The sequence below is a fragment of the Elephantulus edwardii genome, unplaced genomic scaffold (assembly GCF_000299155.1).
Source record: "Elephantulus edwardii isolate Elephantulus edwardi_28Jun2011 unplaced genomic scaffold, EleEdw1.0 scaffold00260, whole genome shotgun sequence".
Classification (NCBI taxonomy): Eukaryota; Metazoa; Chordata; class Mammalia; order Macroscelidea; family Macroscelididae; genus Elephantulus; species Elephantulus edwardii.
In genome coordinates this window covers 942,183-969,025 of record NW_006400010.1, presented here as the reverse complement: position 1 = coordinate 969,025, position 26,843 = coordinate 942,183, and the positions used below count along the sequence as shown (strand labels likewise).

Below are 26,843 nucleotides of genomic sequence, written 5' to 3'. Positions count from 1 at the left end.
ACATAGGGTCGCTATGAGTTGCAAGCAACTCAACGGCACATAACAACAACAACAATGGGATGTTGGTGTGTTGTAGTCAGTGACACTGTCTTATGATAGGGCAGGCTTCACAGCTGTTTGCTATGAGTTGCAGATTACTCAATAGCATATAACAACAACAACATAAATAATTTCATTTAAAAGGGAGCTCTGGTGGCCTAGTGACAAGAAACTGTACTTCAATCCCAAAGGCACATGGTTCAAAACCACCAGCTATCCTATGGGAAAAGGATGGGCAGTCTTCACTCGATTAGCTGTCTGTCAGCCATGAGTCGCCTCTGACTCAGCGGTACACAACAAGAAGAACATCACATTAAAAAGAAAACGCATGTTTTCCAGCCATGGTGAAATACCTAATATTCACAAAATCAAGTTGATTCTAAGTACAAGGGGAGGAAGATTTACTCTATGGAGTGTTCTTGACTGTTATTTTTACAGAAGCAGATCTCTAAGATTTTCTTCTATAGCACTGCAATTTGTGTTTGAAAAGACATTATGATTAGTTGTTGTTGTTGTTGTTATTGTTATGTATTATCCAGTCAGAACCAACTCATAGCTGACCCTCTTGTGGGTTTTCAGAAGCACGAGCAAATCCTTAACACTAATCCCTGAGAAGAGTTGATCATAATTCATTTGGTTTCCCAGAAACCCTTATCCTGGGACGCATATGTGGTCCATAGAAAGAATTTGCTTTTATGATTCTTAGTATATCAAAAGTTTCCCCTACTTTGAAAGAAGTTTGGTATAGATGTATGGACAGATTCTTTTTCCTCTAAAATATGTACTCATCACGTGTAAAACAAAGCAAATGAATAAAATGGAATCCTATGTGTAAAAAAAATCTTTAATTTCTTTTTTAAAATTTTCTGCTAGTTTATTTACAAAATTTGAATACATTGTTTTCAAGTACAAATTCTTTCAATTTCCCTCACCCCCATCCATCAAATTGTACATCCCTATGATTAATCTCCCCTCCCCCTGCACATCCTCATCCTTTTGCTTCCAGCCTCTCCCACCCCTCTTAGACCATTATACTCACTCTACAATAATGGTTTATACAATATTTATCCTTGTGGGACTGAGTTAATTCACTCAGAATAATGCTCTCCAGTCCCTCCCACGTTAGGTAATAAGTTACAAAATCATTGCTCCTGCATGCTACATAGTATTCCACTAAGTGAATGTACCATAATTTCTTAATTCCTTCATTTGTGGTTGTTAAGCTTCAATCTATATTGAAGGCTACAGTCCTTGAATGACTGTATGGAAAAGAAGAGTGGTTACTATTTGTACAACAGTGTGTCCCTTAGAATGCTAAAATACCTGAGACTTAGAAAGTCAGGATTTGTTCTTCTGTAGTTTTCATTCTCTCCACACTCTTAGTCATCAAGGCTCTTGTATACTAGACCATTTTCCCATGTCTGCTACAGCAAATTACCACAAATGTAGCAGCTTACAACACACATTCAATACAGTATCATTTTGGCTCAAAATAAAAAAAAGGCATGCATCATCAGGATTTGTGAAAGACTCATCAACAACCTGTGTCCAACAGATGACACAATCTTGCTCTCCAAAACTGAGGACTTGAAGTGTTTACTGTAGAAGGTCAAGGATTATAGTCTTCAATATGGACTGCATCTTTTTTTTTTTTACTGCATTTTAACATCAAGAAAACATAGGTTCTCACCGCCAGACCAATTGGCAGCATCATGATAATGGAGAAAAGATTAAGGTTGTTAACAATTTTTTTCCTTGCTCAGATCAGCAATCAACATTCTTGACATGAGCAGTCAAGGAATCCAAAGATGAGTTGCTTTAGGAAAGTCTCCAGAGTGCTAAAGAGCAATGATGTCAGTCTAGAGACTAAGGTGTGCCTGATCCAGCCATGGTCTTCTCAGTTGCTAGCTATGTATCTGAGATCTGGACAATGACTAAGGATGACAGAAGAGGAAATTATGTCTTTGAGTTATGGTGCTGAACATGGACTACCAAGAGAGCAAATAAATCTATCCTGAAGAGGATGTAACCAGGCTGCTCTTTGGAGGCAAGGATTTTGAAACTACATCTCATACTTTGGGTATGTTGCCAGAAGGGATCAGTCCTTGAGAAGGATGTCATGCTTGGAAGAATAGAGGTTCAGTGGAGGAAAGGAAGACCCTGGATGAGGTGGATTGACAAAGTGACTGTGGCAATGGGGGCAGGGGTGTCAAAGGTGGTGAAGTGGGCTCAGGATAGGGCAAGGTTCAGAGCTATTTTTCATAAGGTCTCTATGAGTTGTAGTCAACTCAATGGCACAGAACAATTTAGGGCTTAATTTTAATTATTTAATCAAATAGTGTTTTAATTTTTTAAATTCTCCTCCCATACAGTTTACAGCCACCAAAAACCTACATGCCAAAAGCAATGAGAAGCTAAAATCACAGTATCCACAGAGCTGCACTCCAGTCTAGCATCCCTATGGGAGAAACCATTTCTTTGCCTTTTCCAACCTTTTAACTCTTAGCTCCTGTGCATCTGCAAAGCCAAGATGGGCTGCATGAATCCTCCTCAGGGCACTCTGGTCCCCTCTCATTCCCACTTAAGTGCTCTTCTGATGAGACTGGGCTCACCTGCATAATCTATCCCCCCTAACGGCATCACATGATTTGCCACCTAAATTCCAGTTAAAATTTCATTCCTCTTTGCTATTGAGCATATTCATAGGTTCCAGAGTTTGGGACATGGGCATCTGTGTGAGCCCACTGTTCCCTCTAATGCAGGCACTTTGACAGAAAAGACCAAGTGCCTACAACAGGACACAGCCCAGACAGTCAGGGCCACAGTGCTGCTTCTGAGACAGAAGGTACAGGCCCATGAGACATGACCTAGCTTTCTCACTTCTGTGGAGCTGATTCCGACTCATGTTGTTGTTGTTGTTGTTATTATGTGCCATCAAGTTGCCTGCAACTCATAGGGATCCTATGTACTCTCTGAACCGTGCCTTATCCTGAGCCAATCCCATCATCTCTGACACAACTAGTCCCATTTCTCTAGTTACTGAGTCAGTCCATCTCATCCAGGGTCTTCCTCTCTTGCACTGTCCCTCCACCCACCCAAGTATGGTGTCCTTCTCCAAGGATTGGTTCCTCCTGGCCATGTGCCCAAAATATGTGAGACAGAGCCTCAAAATTCTTGCCTCCACAGATCAACTTGGTTTCACCCTCTCTATGATAGACCTGCTTGTTCTCCTGGTGGTCCATGGAATGTTCAATATTCTTCTCCAGCACCACAAATTAAAGGCATTGATCCTTCTTCTATCATCCTTAATATTGTCCTGCTCTCTGATGCATAGTGAGTACTTGCAAAGATTATGGCCTGTATCAGATGCACCTTAGTCTCCAGGGTGATATCATTGCTCTTCTATACTCTAAAGCAGTCCCTGGCAGCAGACTTTCCCAATGCAATTCATCTTTTGATTTCCTCACTAATGATGCCAAGGGTGTTGATTGTGAAACCAAGCAAGCTGAAGTTAACAGTCTCAATCTCTTCTTCTCCATCATGAAGCTGCCAATTGGCGCAGTGGTTAGAATCTTTGTCTTCTTGATGTTGAGCTTCAATCCATATTGAAGACTACAGTCCTTGATCTTCTACAGCAAGCACTTCAGGTCCTCCTCAGTCGCAGCAAGCAGGGTTGTTATCTGCATAATACAGGCTGTTGATTAGTCTGTCTCCAATCCTGATACCACATTCCTCCTCATAGAGCCCAGCACCACAAATGATCTGTTCTGCATATAGACTGAGAAGGTGTGGAGATAGGATGGATCCATAGCAACCTTATGACAGAGTAGAGCTGCCCCATCTAGTGTCCAAGGCTATGAGTATTTACAGAGTCAGAGGGCCTCATCTCTCAGCTGGTGGGTTCAAATTGTCCACCTTCAGTTAACAGCCTAACACTCCACCCACTGTAACGCCAGGGTGCCTAACTTAGCTCTGTTGTTTTTGTGTATGCCATCAAGTCAGAAGGCAGGAAATCGCACAGGAGGGGAATGCCCATCCTTCTTCAGTGGAGCAGCACGTGGATTCAAACCACGCAGATTCTTACCTCCAGGCCACCCTTGCTGTTATTGTTAGGTGCCATAGAGTCAAGCATGATTCATAGCAGCCCTACGAACAATAGATCTGAATTATGTCCTATTCTGTGCCATCCTCACGTTCTCTGAACACTTAAGCCCATTGCTGCAGTCACTGTGTCAGTCCGTCTCATTTGGGTCTTTCACTCTTGCACTGAAGGCAAGGATAGCTTTGTCTTTTCTCAACTTAGTTTTGTTCTTGTTGTGGTGATTGTTGTATACTGCCAAATCAGAACTGACCCATAGCTGAGCCTCCGGCAGACGTTCAGAGGCACGGGAGGAGATTGCCCATCCTTCTCCTGCAGAGCAGCTGGTGGCCTTCAGCCATGTGCCTTCGGGATTGCAGCGCAGCTTCTTGCCACAAGGTCACCAGAGGTCCCTCAACTTAGCTTTAGAGATGCAAAAAAAAAACAATTTCAAAAAGGATAAAGGCTCCCTCAGATACAGCGCATGCCTTTAAAAAAGAGCAAAACATAGCGTTGCTCCAGCCACTCTGAGCTCTGAATGTTAAGAACAAATCAAACATCTGGGACCATGAAGAGACTAAACAGATACTGACATGCAGCAAAACGGCCTGGCAATCTCCAGCTTTGGTTTTCTGCTGCCAAATTCACCGTGATGACGCAGGAAATGATGTTATTTCTTTGTTACTGAGTTTTAAAGGCCAGCAAGGGCAGAGATGATAAAAACTGGGAGGAAAACGAGTAATACTTGCAGTGCTCTGACAAGTCATAGTATTCAAGGACTCGGGTTTGAACGCTGGATTGAAACAGACTCAACTCTTTAAAAAATCTTTTTCCATACCTGGTCTCAGAATTACCAAAAAAATTGTCAAAAGCTTTCTAGGCAAGGCCCGACAACAAGGAATCATAACTTTTCAAAGGATAGATTTGCTTTGGTAAAACATGCATATCACTCGTAAAGCACACTTAAAATGGAAGTTACAAGACACGGGATATTTTCTGGAGTGGGGACACAACATATGTAACAAAGGAATGATGAGCCCCAGCTAATTCTAAAACATCAAAAAGAGTTTCAAAATCAGCAAACAAAAGAAAGCTAAATCCCTCCCTTCTCCCAGTGGGCCGTGCATGTGAATGAGCAAGACAGAGAGCTGTGTGGGGGTCAGCTGCTCGCATGGTGACCCGACGTGAAGAGTGGAACTGCCGCGTACCTTGTCCAAAAATCAGCTGCTGTCAGTTCGATTCCGACTTACAGCGCCCTCACACACGTCAGAGTAGGACCATGTTTCTAACAGCCAATGTTCCAGAATCGATCAGCAGGCCTTTCTTCCAAAGAACCTCTGGCTGGACCCAAACCTTCAACTTCTCTGTCAGCAGCTCAGCATTTTCACTGCTTACACCACACACTGGAGCGGGCTGAGAACTCTCGTTACAAGTGTTTCGGGTGTTGTTTTTTGTTCTGAATGAACTGTCAGTTCTTGTTCTAGACAGGACCCTCTGTTGGTAGCATTCTTTCAGGAGGCACAATGAGACATGGCAGAAAGTGGAAACACAAACGCCTGGGCACCAACATCAGGATGGACAATTCCGATGGTTCAGGCAACCTCAACTCCAGCAGGAGTTCTAAAATTGCAATGGGCCTCAGGATCATCTGGAAGGCTTGTTAACATGGCTTGCTGGGGCTTCCCACGGTTTTGGATTCATAGGTCTGGAGTGAGGCTTAAGAGTTTGCATTCCTGTCAAGTTCCCTGGTAATTCCGCTACTGGTTTTGGGAGCCACACTTCGAGATCACTGACCTAGAGCAACACTAAGTGGCTTCTCTCACTACCCTTCTCCAGGATGCTCCCTCGGTGCCCTCTCTCCACCTCTCAGGTACCCACAGTACAAGAATATTCCCTGGTCTCTCCCCAGTCTGTGGCCAGTTTCTCTCTCCAAGGGGGTACAAGGCAGCTGGGGAGAACCTACACTTTGAACTGGGAGTGGAGCAGGGTTATTGAAGGGAAATTCTGAGAGCTGGGGTGAGCCTCTAACCGGGGTCCTGCCTGCTGTGTGTGCTTAGCACAGGGACAGGAAGTGTGTCCCCTTCTGCCTAAGCAGATTGGGAAAGATAACTTTGTTAGCGGGAGAAGCCCAGGCCCAGGGGTCGTGCTCTATAGAATTGGCACAATCTGCTCTCATGCATGAGCTGCTCTGTTCAATAGCAGGCCCTGCCTTGCCCTGACAGCCCGTCTGTGTTGGAAATCCTCTTGTGAGTCAAAGTGCCCCAGTGCTCCCTCCAGCCCACCTCTTGCCCCTCAGGGCATGGGAGCTCTTGAACCTCAGCCAAATAGCTGTGATGAAGAATCTCTGGCTCAAACAAATTGGCCACAGAGGAGAGACAGGATGGGACAGGTGGCAGCGTGGGATGGGGGTGGGGAGAAGGCAGAACCAATCTACATGTTTGTGAAGCAAAGAAGCCTCTAATTCTCTCCAATTGTGTCAAAACCTTCTCTCTAATGATAGTAATAAAAAAGTCTTTTTTAAAAAGAAGCTAGTTGCCAACATGTCTAAATCTAAGTAATCGTGGCTGCCTGTGTATCATCACAATAGAACTGCACATAGCATTATGCACATAGCATAACAATTGTTATGACATGTTAGAAACAGATTACCAGGACTTTCTTGTTCAAACTTCCAATTTTGGGGCTGGTCTTTGAGCATTTAACCATTTGCAATGCCCAGGGACAGGTCAATAAAAAAATAACACTATTTCCCAAGTACTTATTATGTGCCAAGGAGCTATGTTAACATAGTATCTTACAAGTTGGGCTGCCAGTTGAAAGTTCAGGGGATCAAATCCACCAGCTACTCTGCAGAAGAAAGATAGGCAACCTCCTCTCATTAAAAAACACACACAAAAAAAACTACAAAAAACCACACACACACCAAAAAACAAAGCACATTAGAAGTCCCACTTATTTATTAGTGGATCTCTTTATATAGAAGCATAAAAACCAAGGAAGATATCAGAAGTGCCTCAGTAAACGTGAAATTGATCAGTTTGTGGCAAATTTTTTTAAATAAAATTTTTATTTTATACTGGTTTACTTACAAAGTTTGCATACATTGTTTTTCACACCAGATATTACCCCTTTCTTTTCCTCACCCCTCCCTCCACTCATCGAATTGTGCAAACCAAAGATTAAGCTTCCCCCTGCCCTCATCCTCACCCCTCTGCTCCCCTCCCCACCTTGGGTCCTCATACACGGTCTACAATAATGGTCTTATACAGTATTTGTCCTTTTAGGACTGAGTTAGTTCACTTAGCATAACGCTCTCCTGTCCCTCTCAAGTTAGGTAGTAATTTACAAAATCATTGCTCCTGCGGGCTGTGTAGTATTCCACTGTGTGAATCTACCATAATTTCTCAATCCATTCCATTGTGATTGGACATTTGGGCTGTTTCCATATTCTTGCTATGGTGAATAATGCTGCTATGAACACTGGTGTACAAGTCTCTGTGCCTCAGTTCTCATTTTCTCAGGGTATATTCCAGGCATAGCTGGGTCATATGAAATTTCTATATTCAGCTTTTTGAGGAAACGTTGTGGCAAAATTTTAAACTTGATTATGCAGAAGGTCAAGGACTGTAGTCTTCAATATAGATTGAAGCTCAACATCAAGAAGACAAAGATTCCTTCAAAAAAAAAGACAAAGATTCTTACTACTGGGCCAATTGGCAGCACCGTGATAGATGGAGAAGAGACTGAGGTTGTTAACAGTTACAGCTTGCTTGGCTCCACAATCAATACTCTTGGCACCAACAGTCAGGAAACCAAAAGACAAAGTGCACAGGGAAAGTCTGTTGTCAGAGACTTCTCCAAAGCACTAAAGAGTAATGATGTTAGTCTAGGGACTAAGGTGTACCTAATCCAGGCCATAGTCTTCACAGTTACTTGCTATTCAGCAGAGAGCTAGACAATGACTAAGAATGACAGAAGAAGAATCAAAACCTTTGAGTTGTGGAGCTAAAGAAGAGTATTTAACATGCCTTGGACTGCCAAGAGAACAAACGAGTCTATATTGGAGAGGGTGAAAACAAGTCTCTTGGAGGTGAGGATTTTGAAGCTCCATCTCACATAATTTAGGCATGTGGCCAGGAGGGACCAGTCCTTGGAGAAAGACATCATGCTTGGAAGGGTGGAAGGACAGTGCAGGAGAAGACCCCGATGAGATGGGTTGACACAGTAACTGGGGTAATGGGGGGGGCGTAGGTGTGTGAGAGTGGTTCAGGGCAGGACAGGATTCAGTCAACTCAATGGCACCTAACAACAACGTCAATGGTAGAATGCTAAGAAGCCTCAGTAAACAAACATGTCATCACATATGTGGCTCCTTAGGGATCGATGGTTCTTCAGTGTCTTCTCTTAGAGATGAACCTGAGTTCATTATGAGTTTTAATTCTAATGCTCTGAGGAATGCGGCTAATCTGCTTTTGTTTCTTGTCTGGAAATCTCTGGATCCTGAAAGTCTTAAGAGAAGACAAAGCAAAGACAGGAGGCCATGCTCAGCAGGACAGCAGAGGAAGAGAGAGCGCTCCTCTCGAGAGGATTTACAGCCTGGGTGTCCCGACGGAGGGTCATCATGAATGGGAACCAAGCTGGTGGCGATAAGTTTGGAGATCTGATAAAATGCTAGAGAGAAGCTGCAGAGGCACAGTGGTTAAAGCACTCAGCTGCAAACTGAAAGGTCAATCATTCAAACTCATCAGCTGTTCTGTGGGAGAAAGCTGAGTCAGCCTTCTCCAGAGGAGCATCTGGTGGATTCAAAACGCGTGCCTACGGGATTGCAGCACAGCTTCATGCCACTAGGCCACCAGAACTCTCTGGTAAGCATATTTTAAAGAGTTTTGCTGGTTCTGGAATATCCCAGGAAAGAACAAGTTTTAAAACAAAACAAAAACAAAAGCAAACCCACTTCTGTCAAATCTCCATGATCAGTTTCAGATGCACCTGTTGTGATCTGCTAGAGTGTCAGTGGCTGATTTTCAGAAGTAGATCACCAGGCCTTGCTCCCTCTTCTTAGTCTGGCCGATCTGCTGAAACCTGACTAGCTATCTTTCTTGTTGTTTCTCCTGCAGAGCATCTGGTGGATTTGAACCATGTACCTTTGCATTGGCAGCACAATTCCTTACCACTAGGCCACCAGAGCTCCCTTAAGAGTATGCGGTCCTCCACCAATAGGCAAGTTATGACTCTGCATGAGGTACATTGGCTGGAGAATCAAACCCAGATCTCCTGCATGGAAGGCAAGAATACTGCCAATGAGCCACCAGTGTAATATAAAACATCTCCGTTTTTGGCTTGTGATCCAGTCATGTATTACAACAGTACACTAGTATAGTTCTGGTGAAGTAGTGCCTAGAATGCTGTGCTGCGAACCAAAAGGTCAGTGATTTAAATCTACCAAGAGCTCCACGGCAGAGAGAGGGCCAGTCCTCTCCCATAAAGATAAACCACCTCAGAAATTCAACTCTACAACAATGGACTTGAGTTTGTTTTCTGGTTTTGGGGGGCGTGGTGGGGGGTGAGTGTACTAACTAATGCAGTAAGACTGAGCCTTGGAAAGGCCCAAACAGCACGGGTTCTCTCTCACCTGCCAAGTGACTTCCCAAGTGTCCTTCCTCATTCAGCCACCGGGGTATTTTACCAGAGCCCCTCGGTGAACAGAAACATCACACACACCTCCATTTCACAGACGGCAGCGCTGAAACAGAAGCATTAGCTGACACTGCACAATCCCTCCAGTTGCCCTGCAGCTTCTCACAAGTATTTTAGATGATTAGTGACACGGTGAGGGAAAAGTACTGCCTTCACAAATGACATCAGGAGTTTCGGAAATTCAGAGATCACCAGGATGGCGCAGGGTAGAGCAAGGCTCCGATCGGTGGTTCACAGGGTCTTCATGGGTCGTAGTTGATTTGATGGTACCTAACAACAACAACAACAACAACGTCAGCAAAGGAGACTACGCAAAATTATGAGACACAAAGCATTCACCAATGGAGGCTGAAGGAGCGCCGTGGGAGGGAAAGGGCCACTCACTTCCCGTGGTGGCTCTGGCACAGTCTGATTGGGGTCTGTGGATGTACACGGATGACCTTCTACTATCCCTACACCCCTAAGTGTCTCGAAGCTGATATAGCAAGGCTCTGGGAAAGGGCCCTGGGCTATGCCGTCTGGAGAAAAGCCAAAGCTCTCCTGTTGTAGAAGGCCAGTCTACTAAAGGAAACTTTTGGCATTTGCAGAAGCCCCGTGTAAGCTTTCTGAGATCAGCTTTCCCTACCCACCGGCCCTCGGTACCCAGCACGACTCTCCATTCTCTCTCTCTCTCTCTCTCTGTCTCTCTCTCCTATTGTTTTCCAAACATCCCTCCCTTCATAAAAGCTGTCTGGCTGGGAGCTTAAAATATTGCTGGACAGTAAAACCTACCCATCAGGGCCAATCCAGTCATATCTGCTCAGTCGTGCAGCACAGGAGGGGCGGGGTAGAGAGCTGGGGGGGTGGGCTTTTAGGCGGCAAAGGAAAGAGTCCAAAGTTGCCATTTTGCTGCTGAGCGCCACGAGGGAAGGAGAGCGCTTGCTTCTCCGGGGGACCCTACTCTTATTGGCAAGTCTTCCTCCGGGGCGGGGGGGATATTTGTCTATTACTTTTTACCGTGAATGTTCCCAGCTTAATCTCAGGGTTTGGGTGGTCCTTTTCATGGCGATGAGAGAAAAAGGGTTGCCTCTAAGGTTGGATCTTGGGTTGGGATTGTTGAGTTTTCAGTCCAACTCTGGCAAGCCTCTTGGAGTGGACCTAAGCGTTAGCAGAGGTTTCCAAGGGACAGGAGTGCAATGAGCACAGGGGTGGCAGGAAGAAATGTCTAAACTTGAACGATGATTTGATTCCCCAAGTCTTCTGTTTCTTAAACTGATTTAACACACCCTCAGAGAATCCAGAGAGACCTAAACCTAGTATTTGATGTTTATAAAAGAAGTCTGTACACTTTTCCACTCAAACTCTGTCATAGGAGTAATAACTAACCACTGTTGAGAGCTGTGGGTGTAGGGGGAAGCTTTAAGCAAAGCACTGTTGGTGTTGGAGCATTTAATGGAGCACAGCAATGGGCTTGGCTAAGGACCATAAAATTCTGCCTGGCAGTGGGGTTTCTGTTGTCCAGGAGAGCTGCTGATGAAAGTGGTGGATCTAGAAACATGAATGGAGGCACATTTACACTCCATTACCAAGCGAATGGTAGGCGGCCTTTGAGGCCTTTGGGGAACTTGTTAACATGGATGGATGTGTTTGCTCTGCCTCTTCAAATAGGAGAAGGCTATTCCACTAGAACCCATTCCCCACTCCCATCCTGGAAGAAAGAACAGGGTCCACCCCCGGCTGAACCCTCACTAGTTGTGTGATCTTGGAAGACTCATTTAACCTCACAGCCTGTTCGCCTCTCTGGTAATGACTGTAGACATTTTTAACTCAGTGGTTTTCCAACATTAATCTGTGGACCAGTCAATTCTAGTCCAAGATGAAGTTTTCAGCAGCTGGTGCCAAAGATGGAGTCGTGGTGTAGGAAGTACAGAGTGCAGAAAACTTTTTGCTATTAAATATGCCCAATTCAAAAGACGGTCTTTTAGCCTAATGTCACACCCTCTCTATTTCTATGGTATTGAAATTTCACTTTTATGAAATGATGGTAAGAACAGACTACAGCGGTAGCTGATGATGCCTTTTAAAAGTCTCTTTTTTTCACATCCTTGTTTGGGCAAATAGGGAGCTTGAATATCTAGGTTGATCCCTGTTTATTTTCTCTTGTCATAATAGTCGATGAAATCAAGTCTGAGAATCGCCGGCCTAGTTCACATACAGGTTGTTATAAGATATGTGAAGGTGTATCCTTTTTAATTGCTTACATAAGGCCCAAGCATGTTGTTGTGTTTCATAGTCAACTCTGTCTCCCAGGAACCCCAGAGGACAGCACAGAACGGCCCCGCAGGGTCTTCTAGGCAGGAGGCTTCCCAGGAACAGATGGCCAGGTGTTGTTTTTTTTTTCCCCCTAAAAAACTTCACCAACTTTTTGGTTAGCAGTGGCATACTCAGCCGTTGCATCACTAGGTCCTGTGGCCACTCGTAGGGGACTGTTTTCATTATTACCTAACCACCAAGCCTCTTGCAGCATATTCCTGGATAGACACCAGCACCTCAGGGGTAGAGGCTTAAACTTCATCGGTTCCACCTGCAATAGATCTGTTGACTAAATTTTCATAAGCAAAGTAGAATAAATCGCCTTTTAAAAGAACAGAAGTACCCTTTCTTTGGCTTAGATTTCTCCCTGCTCAGGTGATATCTTGGACACTACTCTGGCCTGACTTTCTTTAATTACATGTAGCATTGTCAAAAGTCAGAAACCAAAAGTATGTTGTCATCCAAAACCCACTGGCACTGAATCTATTCCAACTCCCAGCAACCAGCTCCCTGGTCTCCCAGGTTGTAAATCTTTGCGGAAAGAAGGTGCCTATCTTTCTGCCTCAGGACAGCTGGTGGATTTAAACTTTTTAGTTAGCAGCCCAACATGTAATGTTCTACACCACCAGAGCTCGGTAACACCTTTTAAATATCTCTTCTTGACAGCCCATCTCAATAGCATAAACTGAGAAAGATTTTTTTGTCCCAAGTTACACTTTCTTCCTTTCCATTATGATGATAAACTTGGTAACTCTCACTCACTCCTTGCCATGAAGCCAGAACAAACTCATAGCCGACTCTCCAGTGGGTTTTCAGAGGCAAGAGGAGATTGCCCCTCTTTCTCCCACAGGGCTGCTGGAGGATTCCAGCCTCTCAACTTTTGGTGGGCAGTGCAGCTCCTGGCCATGAGACACCTGCCTCCCAGAGCTCCCTAACTTTGTCATTGTTGTTATTGTTGTTGTTGTTGTTGATTGCCTTCTAGTCAAGCATGACTCATAGCAACCCTATGAACAAAAGGCCTGAAGCCTTTTATAACTATCGACATTTGTCAAAGTTCATAGAGTTTCTCCCAAAACTTTGTCATTAGATATTAAAAATAAAATAAAAATAACCTCACAAGCACTGCAAGTGTTTCAAGGCATGACGTGGAAGGAAGCAGTCCTGTTTGACTTTAGTTTGGAAATTACTAAATGGGATGGGAGAAGGGTGGGGAATTCCTGAGCCTAGCATCTGTGTAGCAAAAAGCATTTGGCTTTCTAGTTTGTATCTTTGATCTGAGGGGACGGGGAAATTGTGTGTCAAGACAACAGGTTTAGGATTAGTTTTGTATTCCTTTTGATACTTGCTGCATCTTTGCAACTTCTTCATCTCTCCACTGCAGCTGTACCAAAGGGAACACTAATACTGGTATTACCTGGGCTCAGAAATTGATATCTTCCAGTTTCAAAATGACACTATTGGCCCCATCTTCTGGTGTCTGTAGATTCCCCACTCCATGAAGGGCTTTGTTCTGTGTCAGGGGACTGCACCAAAGATAAAGACAAAATCGTCCCTGCCAGCCAGGAGCTTTGATCCTGAAGAGGGGAACAAAGCTAAGTGATCCGAGAGGCTGGGCTCACCACACACATTCGTGTGGGCGTACAGAAATGCAAGCTGTCTCAATCTATCTATCTATCTATCTATCTATCTATCTATCTATCTATCTATCTATCTATCTATTTCTAGCTTTCTCTTTTATGGGCTAAGACAGTAAAATATAATTAAAGCTGTCAAAACTAAGTTCATATCTCAATGGGGACAAGATATTAGCAACACTCAGGTTTTTTTAGGACAATATAGCCAGATTTGATCTTGGAGAATACATACACATATTGTTGATTTAACAAGGATTTCAGACTGAAGTGTTGAGTAAGAAGCTTGGCCTTGTCCCTGGCTTTGCCACCAATGGCTTTGTGCTTGGGCTTCTTCCCTAACTAGAATGCTTCCCAACTATTTTCCAGAAGATGACAGGAATGGCTGTCACAATTTCTAAGGCAAGTGCAAGATTTAGCTGAAATCTGAGCAATGACAAAAGCCAGAGTATAACGACATACATGAGGCTGGGATTCTGAGCTGCTGGTTCTGATGTGAGGTCCCAGCCCCCACACACACACTTTACACCCAGTATCCCATTCCTAAAGGGAATTCTTCCTATCTCAGGACTCACAGCCACCGCCATACTCATCTTCCCAGGAAGAGGGAGAGTTAAGTGTTCTATTAACTGAAAGGTTGGTGGTTAGGGTTAAGGTTAGGGTCAGGGTCAGGGTTAGGGTTCTTGTAGAACCTCTACCAGAGGATGGAACCTTGGCCAAAGGTTCTACAAAAGAAAAACCTGCTGATCTACTCCAGCAAAGATTCCCCAAAACCCACTGTTGTCAAGTAGTGTTGATGGCAGCCCTTCATCAGGTTTCTGAGATTGTGAACCCTAACAAGAGACTACACATCTTTCTCCCATGGAGCACTAGGTGGATTCAAAACACTGGCCTTTCAGTTAGCAACCCAATACATTACACACTATGCCACAACGGCTCCTCCCGGTAAAGACAGCAGCTGAGGAAACCCTATGGGGCAGGTCGCCTGTCATATAGAGTCTAAGTTGAAATTGCCTCACTGGCACACACAACAACAGAAGCAGGGGAGCCATATCCAGAAGATTCTGAGGCTTCAAGAGGGGCAACCTCCTCCACTCTCTATCAAGACACAGACAGACCACCGTGTAGAAACTCCGAGAGCACAGGCTGAATATGGCCTAGGCCTGCCATCATGTCACCAGGCTCTATCTGGCCAGACTCCAAATCACGGAGTGGAAGGAGAATTTGCTGTTGTTAGCGGCCAGAGGCAGGCCCCAGCTCACAGCAGCTCCATGCACAACGGAATCAGACCATTGTGATCCATATGGTTTTCACTGACTGGTTTTCAAAAGCTAATCTCTAGGCCCTTCTTCCTGCCATCTTGTTTATCCTCTCTGACAGAGAAACTGCTTTGTGCCCACAAGTCTATTCTAACTCATAATGACCATTACAGGAGGTTTCCCATAGGCTTTCCTCTGAGAACTGTCATATGAGAGCAAATTCCCATGGAGGGGGAGTTCTAACAGCTAAGCACTTAACCACTGGCCTCTCACTCGCTCTCTCTCTCTCTCTCACCCCCCATTCTCCTTCCCTCCTTCTCTACTCCACTCTCTCTCACCCTCCTTCTTCTTCTCCCTCTTCTTTTCTCTCTTCCATTTCCGTTGCGTCAAAAGCAACTCAGAGATGACCTACCATTGAGTTTCCAAAATTGTAAATCATAAGGGAGATTTCCCATCTTTCTCCCTCAAAGGTGCTGGTGGATTTGAACCGCCAGAGACACTCAGCCTTTGGGTTAGTAGTGCAACTCCCTACAGACTATGCCACCATCAAGCATCCTTAAACAGGAAAATAACATCTAGATTAAGATATTTCTTTTTATCATCCATTTAAATCTTTGACAAATAACTTTCATGGCTTGCTTTCTTCCCCCAACATGTATTGAGTACCTGCTTCATGAAAAGCACTATACTGTTAAGGTTTAGCAGCGAAAGGCACACTCCTTGCTCTTCTGGAACTCCCAGCCTATGACAGGGTGCAGTTGGGGAAACTCAGCCTTGTGGCACAGAAAGATAAAAGCTAAGACTTAGCATTTCAGATTCTCCCTTCGGTGCTGAGAAAGGACAGAAGAGGGACACCCAGCTTAGTCACAGAGTCAGCTAGAGGGGCAAGGCTAAGAAACAAGGGAGTGTGGGGCCGAGGAAGCATGCATGGAAACTTCCGCTGCTGTACACTGCTGAGCGCATACATTTCCCCTTCCCCAAACCTTCTCTTTCTAAAGGCAGCAAAGGGCACTACAGTCATCCAGTTGCTCAAGCCAAAAACCTCACTTCCAGTGGTAAGAAGTTGTACTGCAATCCCAAAGGCATGAAGTTCGACTCCACCAGCTGTTCCATGGGAGAAGAGTGGACAATCTCCTCTCTTTTTTTTTGTTTTGTTAATTATTCATTTTAGTGAAAGTTTACAGAGACTTAGGGTTTCCATTCATTCATTGTTGCACTTTTCTCTCTGCCCACCCTCTTCCCCCCAATTCACTCTTCTTGACAAGTAAAACTGTCATTGTTATGTAATCCCTCCCCCCAGGTCCACTCCACTGTGCAGCCTTCATTTCAGACTCTTGTCATGATAATAATACCCATTCACATGTCCCTTTTAAACTGTTCTCTCCCTCATCTGTTTCAATGCAGTATACATCATTCCTCCCCTCCCTCTCTGTCTTCCTTCAACCCCAATGTCAGTCCCGTTTTACAACAGTGGCCCTATGCAATATTTGTCCTTTTGTGACTGAGATATTTCGCTCAGCATAATGCCCTCCAGGCTCACCCATTTTGCATAATGATAATCTCCTCTCTTGAGATTTACTGCCTTTGAAAACCTACCAGAGGGTCAGCTATGAGTCAGTTCTGACTCGCCAACACACAGCAATAACCACCTCCCCAGATCTATCCAGGATCAGTCCCATCTCATCACCTCCACTACCCTGCCTAACAGGATCCTCACAGGAACTTCCTAACTGGTGTCACTAGGACCATGTCTATTCTTAATGGTCTGTTCTCTAAGTAGCAGCCAAAATGGTCTTTCTAAAACATAAGTCAAATTATGTCACTCCTCTATTCAAAACTCTAATAGCTTCCCTCTGCATGTGAACTGCTCTGTTCTCTCCAGAGTCTGTTAAGTCTTTTTCACCTGTGTTCTATGGTCTTCCTTCTGTCTCCCAGCTACTCCAGCCTCACGTAGCACGCTCACACTGCACATGTTTGTGCCTCTGGGACTTCCCATTCACCATTCCTCTACTGAGCACCCTTCTGGCAGATATACAAAGGCTTGCTTCTGCTTCCCTGCCTGCCTGCCTGCCTGTCTGCCTGCCTGCCCGCCTGCCTGCCTGCCTGTACAAAAGAGAAACCTCTTCTTGCTGACCATGTCGTTCTCTCCTTCTGCTTTATTTTTCATCCTTCTTTTAACCAAATGGGGGACCTTTGGTGGCCTAGTTCATCGAGAGTTCCACCGCTGATCAAAAAGTGACAGCTTTCCAGAAGCTCCAGAAGAGAAAAATAGACAATCTCATCTAGTATTAAAATAGCATCAAAACCAACTAAAAATCAGTCGTCCACTCCCTACAACAACAAAATTAAGTCTTTTTATTGTTATTAGATGCTCAGAAACCCAACAGAGGGTCAGCTGGGAGTCAATTCCTACTCAACAGCAATGAATCTTTGAGGTTTCTCTTTAACAAGAGTCTAGTTAGTGCAATAGTTAAAATGGTTGGCTACTAAGCAAAAAGTCTATGGTTTGAACCCACAAGCACCAGGAGGTAAACATGACTGTCAGCTTTGAGATTTACAGCCTTAAGAACCCCATGGGGAAGTTCTACTCTGCCCTACAGTGCTTCTATTTATTTGCTTGGTGTTTGTCTCCTCCACCATAATACACACGTCATGAGGATAGTATTTGAAACCCAATGGATGCTCTGTAAGTAGTTGAATGGATGGAGAAAAATTAAGCTGAAGAACTCAACAGCGAAGAGTTCAGATTTTATCTCATGAACAATGGGGAATGGCTGAAAGGTTAAAAACAGGGGAATGATGTAATCAGATGTGTGTTTTAGAAGAATCCAAGAATTAACTTTAAAATTTTTTTTTAAAAAACTTTAAGCATTTGTGCCAGACAATCAGAATAAAAAGCCCAGGAGCCAGGAGCAGGATGCAGGGGCTGTGCCCTCTTAACCCTTTAGTTGCTGGGGAGCAACCCACAGACTTCCATATGGAGAGGCCAAGATGTAGGGCTCTCAGTGGGGAGATACTAGGAGTCAGAAAGGTCACTAGGGCAGTTCAGGGTCTCAGTAATGAGTCAATTTGTCTAAATAGGGGAGGGGAATTGTTATTGCTTTCTTATTACTTTAGCAACCACTAACTGCCCCATCAGGAAGCTCTGGTGTTGTAAGAAGCTGTGCTGCACATGGCTTGAATCCACCAGCTGATCCGAGGAGGAAAGCCTGGGCAATTTCCTCCTGTATGATTTAAAGCCTCTGAAAACACCCTGGAGGATTGGTTATGAGTTAGTTCCAACTCCATGGCACACAACAGCTGTCTCATCAGGGAGCTTTGGGGGCAGTGTCCACAGGGACTGCGCTGCTGACCCAAATGTAATCCCTCTCTGGCAGGACGCATTCAGTAGAGGCTCCACAGGAGAAAAAAGGGCAGTCTCCTCCCATGCAATGTACATTCTCAGAAATCCAGGGGAGGGCCAGCTATGAATTGGTGTAGACTCAGTGGCAACAAGGGGTTTGTTAGTTCATTAGTGAACTGTCCATCAAGCAGTAGATTGCTTGGGTGACAACGTGGAGGACACACTGACACAGCTGAGATTGGAGGAGGGCAGGCCAGTGGGGAGGAGGGGAATCAGAGTAGGTGATGGCCAGGGCCTATCTAAAGCAGAGGCTGAAGAGGGTGCAGTACTCGTAGATGTGAGATAAAAAAGAAAAAGATGGAGTGAGATACATGCGATATTAAAATAGTATCAAAACAATAATAAAACCAGTGGGAAGTCAGTCTTCCACTCCTTAGAACACCGACAACAAAAAAGTCTTTTTCTCTGATCTGTTGTTGTTAAGTACCATTGAGTCAGCTCTTTCGTTAACATATTATTGTTGTGTGCTGTTAGGTCAGAAGTGACCGTAGCTGATTCAATGTCAAAAGTCGGTTTTCAGAGGCAGTAAATTGCAAGAGAAGTGGATTCGAACTACGTGTCTTTATAATTACAGCACAGTTTCTTACCATTAAGCCACCAGAAATCCCTCTTTTGTTAATCTAGGTTCTAACAATTGGTGCAGTTCCTTTTTAATAATGTATGTAAAAACTTCAAATTGACACCTTATTGTTACTCATCTGTAATAAACTTTGCATTCTACACTATTAATTCAGAGTTAATTCAAAGAACCCCCCATAACACATGGAACTCCCCTTTCTCTCACTAATGGAGCTAGATGTATGTTTTTGAAGAGTACATCTATAATCTTTTAAGCTCCCTTCAGGTACAGTTTGTGTCCCCACTTCTGTGGAACTACCATTTCTGCCTTAAAACAGCAAATTCAAAATCAACAATGATGATGTTGTGATTGCAGAGATAAACAAAAGACATTTGCATTATTTCAATGGTGTCTGTCGTTTCATCTGACCAGAGTTTTTCTTTATGCTTATTATTAAGCAGTGAAGCAGAATACAGATTGTACTCTGATAAGCAGAAATTTTCAAATTCATACCTCAAACATAATTGTTTCACTTCATGATCTTTAGTGAAGATAATTTTATGGTAAAGAAGAGAAAGACAATAAAAGCCGATCCATTCCACTTAAAGAAGGAGGGGTGCGTAAGGAAAAGATGAAAAACTTAAGTACGTGGTAGAGGGAGAAATCTTTTCAAATAGTTGAAGAATTTTGTGAAAAAAGGGGAATAGAATTAGACAGTTGTTAAAACTACTTTATCACCAAGGAAGATCTAGGCCTATCAGGTAGGAGACGTTAGGAATCTGATTTCTACCAAAGAGAAAAAATTTATAATAATTAAAGATTATTAGCCATGGAACTGGGAGTTCTGGTAGCCTGGTGGTAAGGAGCTGTGTTGCCAACACAAAGGCATACAGTTCAAAACCACCAACTGCTCCATGGGAAAAAGATAAGAAATCTCCTTCTGTGTGATTTACTGCCTGTGAAGACCCACGAAGAGGGTCAGCTGTGAGTCAGTTCTGACTTGACAGCATCTAACAACAGCCATGGAATTAGTTCATTTGAACAAATTCTCCCCTAATATTTGCAGGACTCAGAGAACAAGGATAAATGGAAGTCCATACCATCTGTCAATATATTTTAAAAGTTCTATATCAAGGTTATAATTGTTGTTCATTGTTGTTAGAAGCTGCTGACTCGAGTACAACTCATAGCAACCCTATGAACAACAGATTTGAACCAAAGCACATTCTCTCTTCTTGTCATTTCTGTCACATTGGGCCATTGAGCTGATTCCAAATCATGACAGCCTCCTGATGGTCACCACAGAACTGTGTTCCATAAGATTTCCTGGGCTGTGATCTTTTTTTATTATTATTAAATTTTATTAGTTTTAATGAACATTTACAGAGATTTTGGGTTTTCATTCATTCATTGTTGCACTGCTTTCTCCACCCTCATCCCCAGTTCGTTCTTCTTCCCCCCGCCCCGCCATGTCTGTTTTAATTGTCCAATTGCCACAGTGCTTGTCAAAGCCAGTTCTGATTAATCTCCTTTGTCAGTGTGTCCCTTGCCATTCCCTATCACTCCTCCCTGAGAGAGACTTCACCCTGATTCATAAGGAAAAGGGGATGGCTTATTCTCTTAGCTACTTCCTGCTGAAAAGGGACGCTGTGGGTTTCAGGGTGAATGTCTTCTCTCACTACTCTAAAGGGCCCCCTTGGCAGTAGGAAACACATAGACAGACTATTATGGAGATTGATTTTGGAATTTAGATGCACTGTTATCAATTGTGCTTAGCCGTACATGTTCATACCCTTGAATGGGCTGTGATCTTTATGGAAGCAGATCACCAGGACTTTTCTTCCATGGTGCCACTGGATGGGTTTGAACCTTTAGGCTACCAGCATTTAAATTCTCAGCCAAGCACAGCTCATTTGTGTTAGCCACTCTGTCTCACTACCTTGAAAAATATGTTTCCGTGATAACTCAGAAGACTAAATTCTAACTTAATTGTACAGAATCCCTACAGTTCCACATGGAGTGTGACAGAAGGGATACTGGCCACAAGCCTCCAGCTGCATCCCACTCACCCACTCCACTCGTCCACCCGTGGCTCAATCCCACACCAGAGGGTCTCCTACTCACAAGTGCAGATACTCTGCCTGAGCATCAAATGCTATCTACTTTTCCACCCACATACAAATAACATCCCTTGGTCACCTTTCAGGTCTAAGTATAGGTGTCCTGGTAGTGTGGTCCAATCTCAGCAGGATGCATCCAAGAATGAGTCCCATGCTAGCCCTGGAAGTTGATTTGGCCAAGGAAAATCAGGCTTCTGGGTCCCCAAAGGGTAGAGTGAGCTACTCAGGGCTTATAGCATAGTGTAGTCTGGAGGAAGGCCAGAGCACAGGACCTTACCCTGGTCTAAGGACAGTGGTAACTCCACAACTCTAGAGATGTTCAGCTGGAGAAACACCCATCCTGGGTTGAGGTGAACTTTCATCATTGTCCTTTATAGGCAGCCAGCCTGCAATGGGTGAATGACCCAGTTTACACACATCACCTCCGTGAATTCAATACCATTTCCATTAGCCATTGCTGTGCTAGGGGCATTATGTACTATTGTGTTTAATGGTATTTTCCCCCTACAGATCAATTTTTAGCTCTTCTGAAACAGCTATGTGTTACAGATTCCTAAGTCTTTTCATTTGGTGGAACATAGAAGTGTCCTAGTGGGCTTTCTCCATCCTGAAACACAGTTCCTTCCCTAAAACACCGTTCAAGTTCTTTGGGGTTGAAAGAGTAATGGTAAAAATATACGGCCCTCCTTCCAGAAAGCTATTAAGAGTTTCCAGATTTCAACCTGGAAAACAGGAAACATAGATGAAAAGTACAGAAGGTGGAGAACTGTGATGTGCTAGTGACAATCAGGGTATCTCAGCTGCAGAGTGAAATGGACCAGGCAGCCAGCGCTGCCACTTGTGAGCTGGCTGAGATCATTTATTCACCTCTCTGAGGCTCAGTTGTCTCGTGTATTGGGATTAAGTTCACAAACACTTCCTGAGGTTTTAATATATGTGGATACTGTGATAGGCATTGAGTGTAGAGAGGTAAATAGGCAGGTGTAGTTCCTACCTTCATGGAGATTAGTCTAGCAAGATGCAATAAAATAATAAAATGTCAAAGTCAAGTGCAAATCAGGTGTTCAGCAAATGTCAGTTCTTTTCACCTTCCCTTTAAACACATTATTGTTGTTGTTATGTGATGTCGAGTTGCTTGTGACTCACAGCAACTCTATGTTCAACAGCCCCAGATCCTGCTCTATCCTGTGCCAATCTCACTGTCTTCAACACACCCACCCCCATTACCCCAGTCACTGAATCAATTCACCTCATAGAGGGTCTTAACTCTCCTGCACTGTCCCTCCACCCTCCCTAGCATGGCGTCCTTCTCCAAGGACTGTCCCTCCTTGCAATATGTCCAAAGTATGTCAGACGAAGCTTCAGAATCCTTGCTTCCAAGGAGCAGCCTGGTTTAACTCTCTCCAGGAAGAACCTGTTCATTCTCTTAGCAGTCCATGGTAGATCTTAAAAAGCCAAACCAAACTTTTCATTGCCATGCAGTCAAAATAAATTCACAGCTGACCCTCCAACAGCTGTTATATCGAATGTGAACAGGTTGCCCATCTTTCTCCCAAGAAGCAGCTGGTGAATTCTAATCACCTGCCTTCAGGCTGGAGCATAACTCTACACCCATTAGGCTGTGAGAGTTTCTTTATGTATCTAGACTCAGTCAAAAAAGTAAGATGACTACAACCAATTTCATATATGCAATAATTTTGTTGGTTGTTCAAACGCCCATAGTAAAAGAGGTGGGTTTTGTTGGGTTTGTTTTTCAGCATTTCCTCTCATGAAGATTTCAATCTGTGGTCTTAATTTAAATCTAAATAATCATGGGCTTCTATTTATGGTCAACAGGGAATCCTCATTTTTCTGGGGTTTCAGGAATTACATTGATGTTGCCTCATTTATTCTTTCATTTGAGGTAAACTGGAACCGGTATCACTATTAAATCTATTTTATAGATGAGAAAGCTAACAGAAGCTGATTCTCCAACCCCTCTTTTGTGCCCTACTGCTAGCGTGCATCAAGTGAAGCAGTCGACAGGTGCTGTTTCAACCTTGAGGGCTCCAGCAACGTGGGGTGGCCCAAGAGTTAGGGGAAGCAGGCTAAGTCAGGATTGCACAGTGGCCTCTCAGCTTTTGCCTTCTCCCCCCCTCCAGGTGGGTGAGCAATGGGTGACTGGAGTTTCCTGGGGAACATCTTGGAGGAGGTGAATGAGCACTCCACCGTCATCGGCAGAGTCTGGCTGACTGTGCTGTTCATCTTCCGCATCCTGATCCTGGGCACGGCCGCCGAGTTTGTGTGGGGGGATGAGCAGTCCGACTTCGTGTGCAACACCCAGCAGCCCGGCTGCGAGAATGTGTGCTACGACGAGGCCTTCCCCATCTCCCACATCCGCCTGTGGGTGCTGCAGATCATCTTCGTGTCCACGCCCTCGCTGGTGTACGTGGGCCACGCCATGCACCACGTGCGCATGGAGGAGAAGCGCAAGGAGCGAGAGGCCGAGGAGCTCTGCCAGCAGCCGGGGGCCAACGGCGGGGAGAGGGGGGCCCTGGCCCCAGACCAGGGCAGCATCAAGAAGAGCAGCAGCAGCAGCAGAAGCACCAAGAAGTTCCGACTGGAGGGGACCCTGCTGAGAACCTACATCTGCCACATCATCTTCAAGACTCTCTTCGAGGTGGGTTTCATCGTGGGCCACTACTTCCTATACGGTTATCGCATCCTGCCCCTGTATCGCTGCAGCCGGTGGCCCTGCCCCAATGTAGTGGACTGCTTCGTGTCCCGGCCCACGGAGAAAACCATCTTCATTCTCTTCATGTTGTCAGTGGCCTCTGTGTCCCTCTTCCTCAATATAATGGAGATAAGTCACCTGGGCCTGAAGAGGATCCGCTCGGCCTTCACCAGGCCCGTGGAGCAGCCTTTAGGGGAGATTCCTGAGAAATCCCTCCACTCCATTGCTGTTTCCTCCATCCAGAAGGCCAAGGGCTACCAGCTCCTGGAAGAGGAGAAAATCGTGTCCCACTATTTCCCTTTGACTGAGGTTGGGATGGTGGAGACCAGCCCCCTCTCTGCCAAGCCTTTCAGTCAATTTGAGGAGAAGATAGGTACAGGGCCCCTGGGGGACTTGTCACAGGTTTACCAAGAGACACTGCCCTCCTACGCTCAGGTGGGCGCCCAGGAAGCCGAGGGGGAGGAGCCTCCTGTAGAGGAGGGTGCAGAGCCAGAGGTGGGAGAGAAGAGGCAGGAAGCAGAGAAGGTGACCCCAGAGGGGCCGGCGGCGGCGCCGCCGGAGGCAGGACCGGAGGGAGAGAAAGTAGAGACCCCCGAGGTGGCAAAGGAGGGCGACAAGGAAGAGCTGCAGACAGAGAAGGTATCAAAGCAAGGGCTGCCTCCTGAGAAGGCGCCTTCTCTGTGTGCCGAGCTGGCCCCAGATGACACGAGACCCCTGAGCAGGCTGAGCAAAGCCAGCAGCCGCGCCAGGTCAGATGATCTAACCGTATGAAAAGAAAGCAAACAAAACAAAAAAAACCACCCCAAACTAGTATAGGACAAGGTAAAGAGAAAAGATGCCAGAATGGTTTTAATTTTTCTGTCCCCTGCCCTAAATTCCACCCCTGCTTGAAAAAGACACTGCAGTGGAACAGTCCACGCTGTACAAGTAGGAAACTACCTTTCCCCTAGAGAAGAGCTCCTTGACACCCCTACACTCTGTGCAATGACAATGGGTGATTCCCCATTTCTCCTTAACAGTCCTTCTGATCTGAATCATGGGAGCCCCTGAGCCTTTCACCAGGCCTGCCCCAAGTCATTAACTCAGCCAAATTCCATCATTTCCATGGTAGATACCATATGACTTTTTGTCAGAGGGCTCAAACTCCAATGCCTACAAGATCCAAGGCAAGTGGCTTAAATAATGAAGTGGCCCTGGTGGTGCACACACGTAAGGGTTCTCTTGCTCACCAAAAGATTAGCGGTTTGAACCTACCCAGTAGCTCCAAAGAAGAAAGACCTAACAATATGCACCTATAAAGATTAAAGCCTTGTATGTTGTTGCTGTGAGTTGAAAACTTAACTCACAACAAGTAGCAACAGAGCTGCTCTAATGTAATAGGAGGAAGTGGGCTGTGGGAATTGGAGAGTGTGGGTAATCACTTCTCAGTTTAAGAAGATTTTTACCGTGGAGTATTTTACCTGGTTATCTGATTTTATTTATTTTTTTTTTTTTTTATTCATGAAGCAATCTGATTTTATTTTTTTTAATACCAGTTTATTTACAAAATTCCAATACATTGTTTTCCAGAATAGATTCTTCCAATTTCCCTCACAACCCCCCTCAAACTGTACACCTCCATGATTAATCCCTCTCCCCCTGCTGTGAAATAGATAAAGCAAAACCTGTACAAGCCAAATATAACCTGTAGAGCACTGTCATAGTTATTTAGTGCTACTGTAGTAGAAAGGCCACAGTAACTGGCTTTAACAAACAGAAATTTATTCCCTCACAGTGTAAAAGGCTAAAAGTCCAAATTCAGCATGCCATCTTTCTCTCTGTGTTGGCGCTGGTGGGGGAGGATCCTTTTCTTCTTTAACATCTAGGGGATCCTTGGAAATCTTCATGTGTCTTGCCGTCAGTCTCTCCCTGAGCCTAGGAGGTTCTCCCAGCAGGGCTCTCAGGGCCAAAGGGCACAGTCCACCCATGACTGTTCTTTCCTGGTAGTAGTTGTAAGGTCCCTCCTCTTTCTGTTCACTTCTCTCTCCTTTTATCTCTTGTAAGACAAAAGGTGTGACTCAAGAAGCGTGTGACTTGAATGAGAGTGTGACTTAAGTAAGAGTAGGGCTTGAATAAGAGTGTGATTTAAGTAAGGGTAGGACTTGAGTAAGGGTGTGACTTGAGTCATCTTAAAAGGCCTCACATCTGCCTCATTAACACATAGAGGTTAGAATTTATGGTATACTACAAAATGGAGTATAATTACAGTGGGCAACAAACCCATACTGGGCCAATGTAGCTGACACATATTTTAGAGGGAGACAAAATTTATTCCATGATATTCTACCCTTTGGCCTCCAAAATTTAAATCCTTTCTACATGTAAAACACATTCACCTCCATCATAGCATGCCAAAAAGTCTTAAATTTACTCTAATTCTAAAATCTTACCTTCTGAATCATCTAAATAAAATATGGTGAGACTTTTGACATATTCCATACGAGGGCAAAACTTCTCTTTATCTGTTAACTTAAATCTAAACCTCAAGTTATCTGTTTCCAAAGTGCAGTGGTGGAACAGGCACGAGGTAGACTTTTCCATTAGAAGTGGGAGAAGTTTGAGATAATGAAAAGTTAATGAGCACCAAGAAAGTTCAAAATCCAGCATAGCAATTTACATCCAATCTCAAGGTTAAGAAAGGAGCCCTGGTGGTACAGTCTACAGGGAGATGTGCTCCCAACCCCAAATCCTTGACTCTCTGGAAGTTCGAATCAGCTAGTGGCTCCAAGGTGGGGAAATGGGCAATCTCCTCCCATGCAATGTATAGCTTTGGAAATGCAATCGAGTTCTATCTGTAAATCTGTTCTAACTCAACAGCAGTGAGTTTGTTTGGAAGACAACAGATGAAGTTCCTTTTGTTTTTGTTACGTTGTGGTTTGTTTGGACTTTTTTTCTGAAGAATTCCAAGAGGCAAAGCACATTCTCTCCTTTTGTTCCTTCTCTTTTTCATTCTAAACTAATGAATTTCCTACTGTGATAGTTTGTTTAGATTTAGCAGTCACAGTCAATCTCT

The 26,843-nt window shown here is 44.5% G+C and overlaps 1 protein-coding gene across 1 annotated transcript; it reads left to right on the top strand.

Annotated features, from left to right (window-relative positions):
* The first annotated feature begins 10,725 nt into the window (after nucleotides 1-10,725).
* GJA8 (gap junction protein, alpha 8, 50kDa) lies at nucleotides 10,726-24,563 on the top strand. Its single transcript, XM_006899522.1, has 2 exons — nucleotides 10,726-10,762; nucleotides 23,220-24,563. The coding sequence occupies exon 2, from the start codon at nucleotides 23,231-23,233 to the stop codon at nucleotides 24,560-24,562; it is 1,332 nt and encodes a 443-aa protein (XP_006899584.1). The 5' UTR covers nucleotides 10,726-10,762; nucleotides 23,220-23,230; the 3' UTR covers nucleotide 24,563.
* Nucleotides 24,564-26,843: the final 2,280 nt, after the last annotated feature.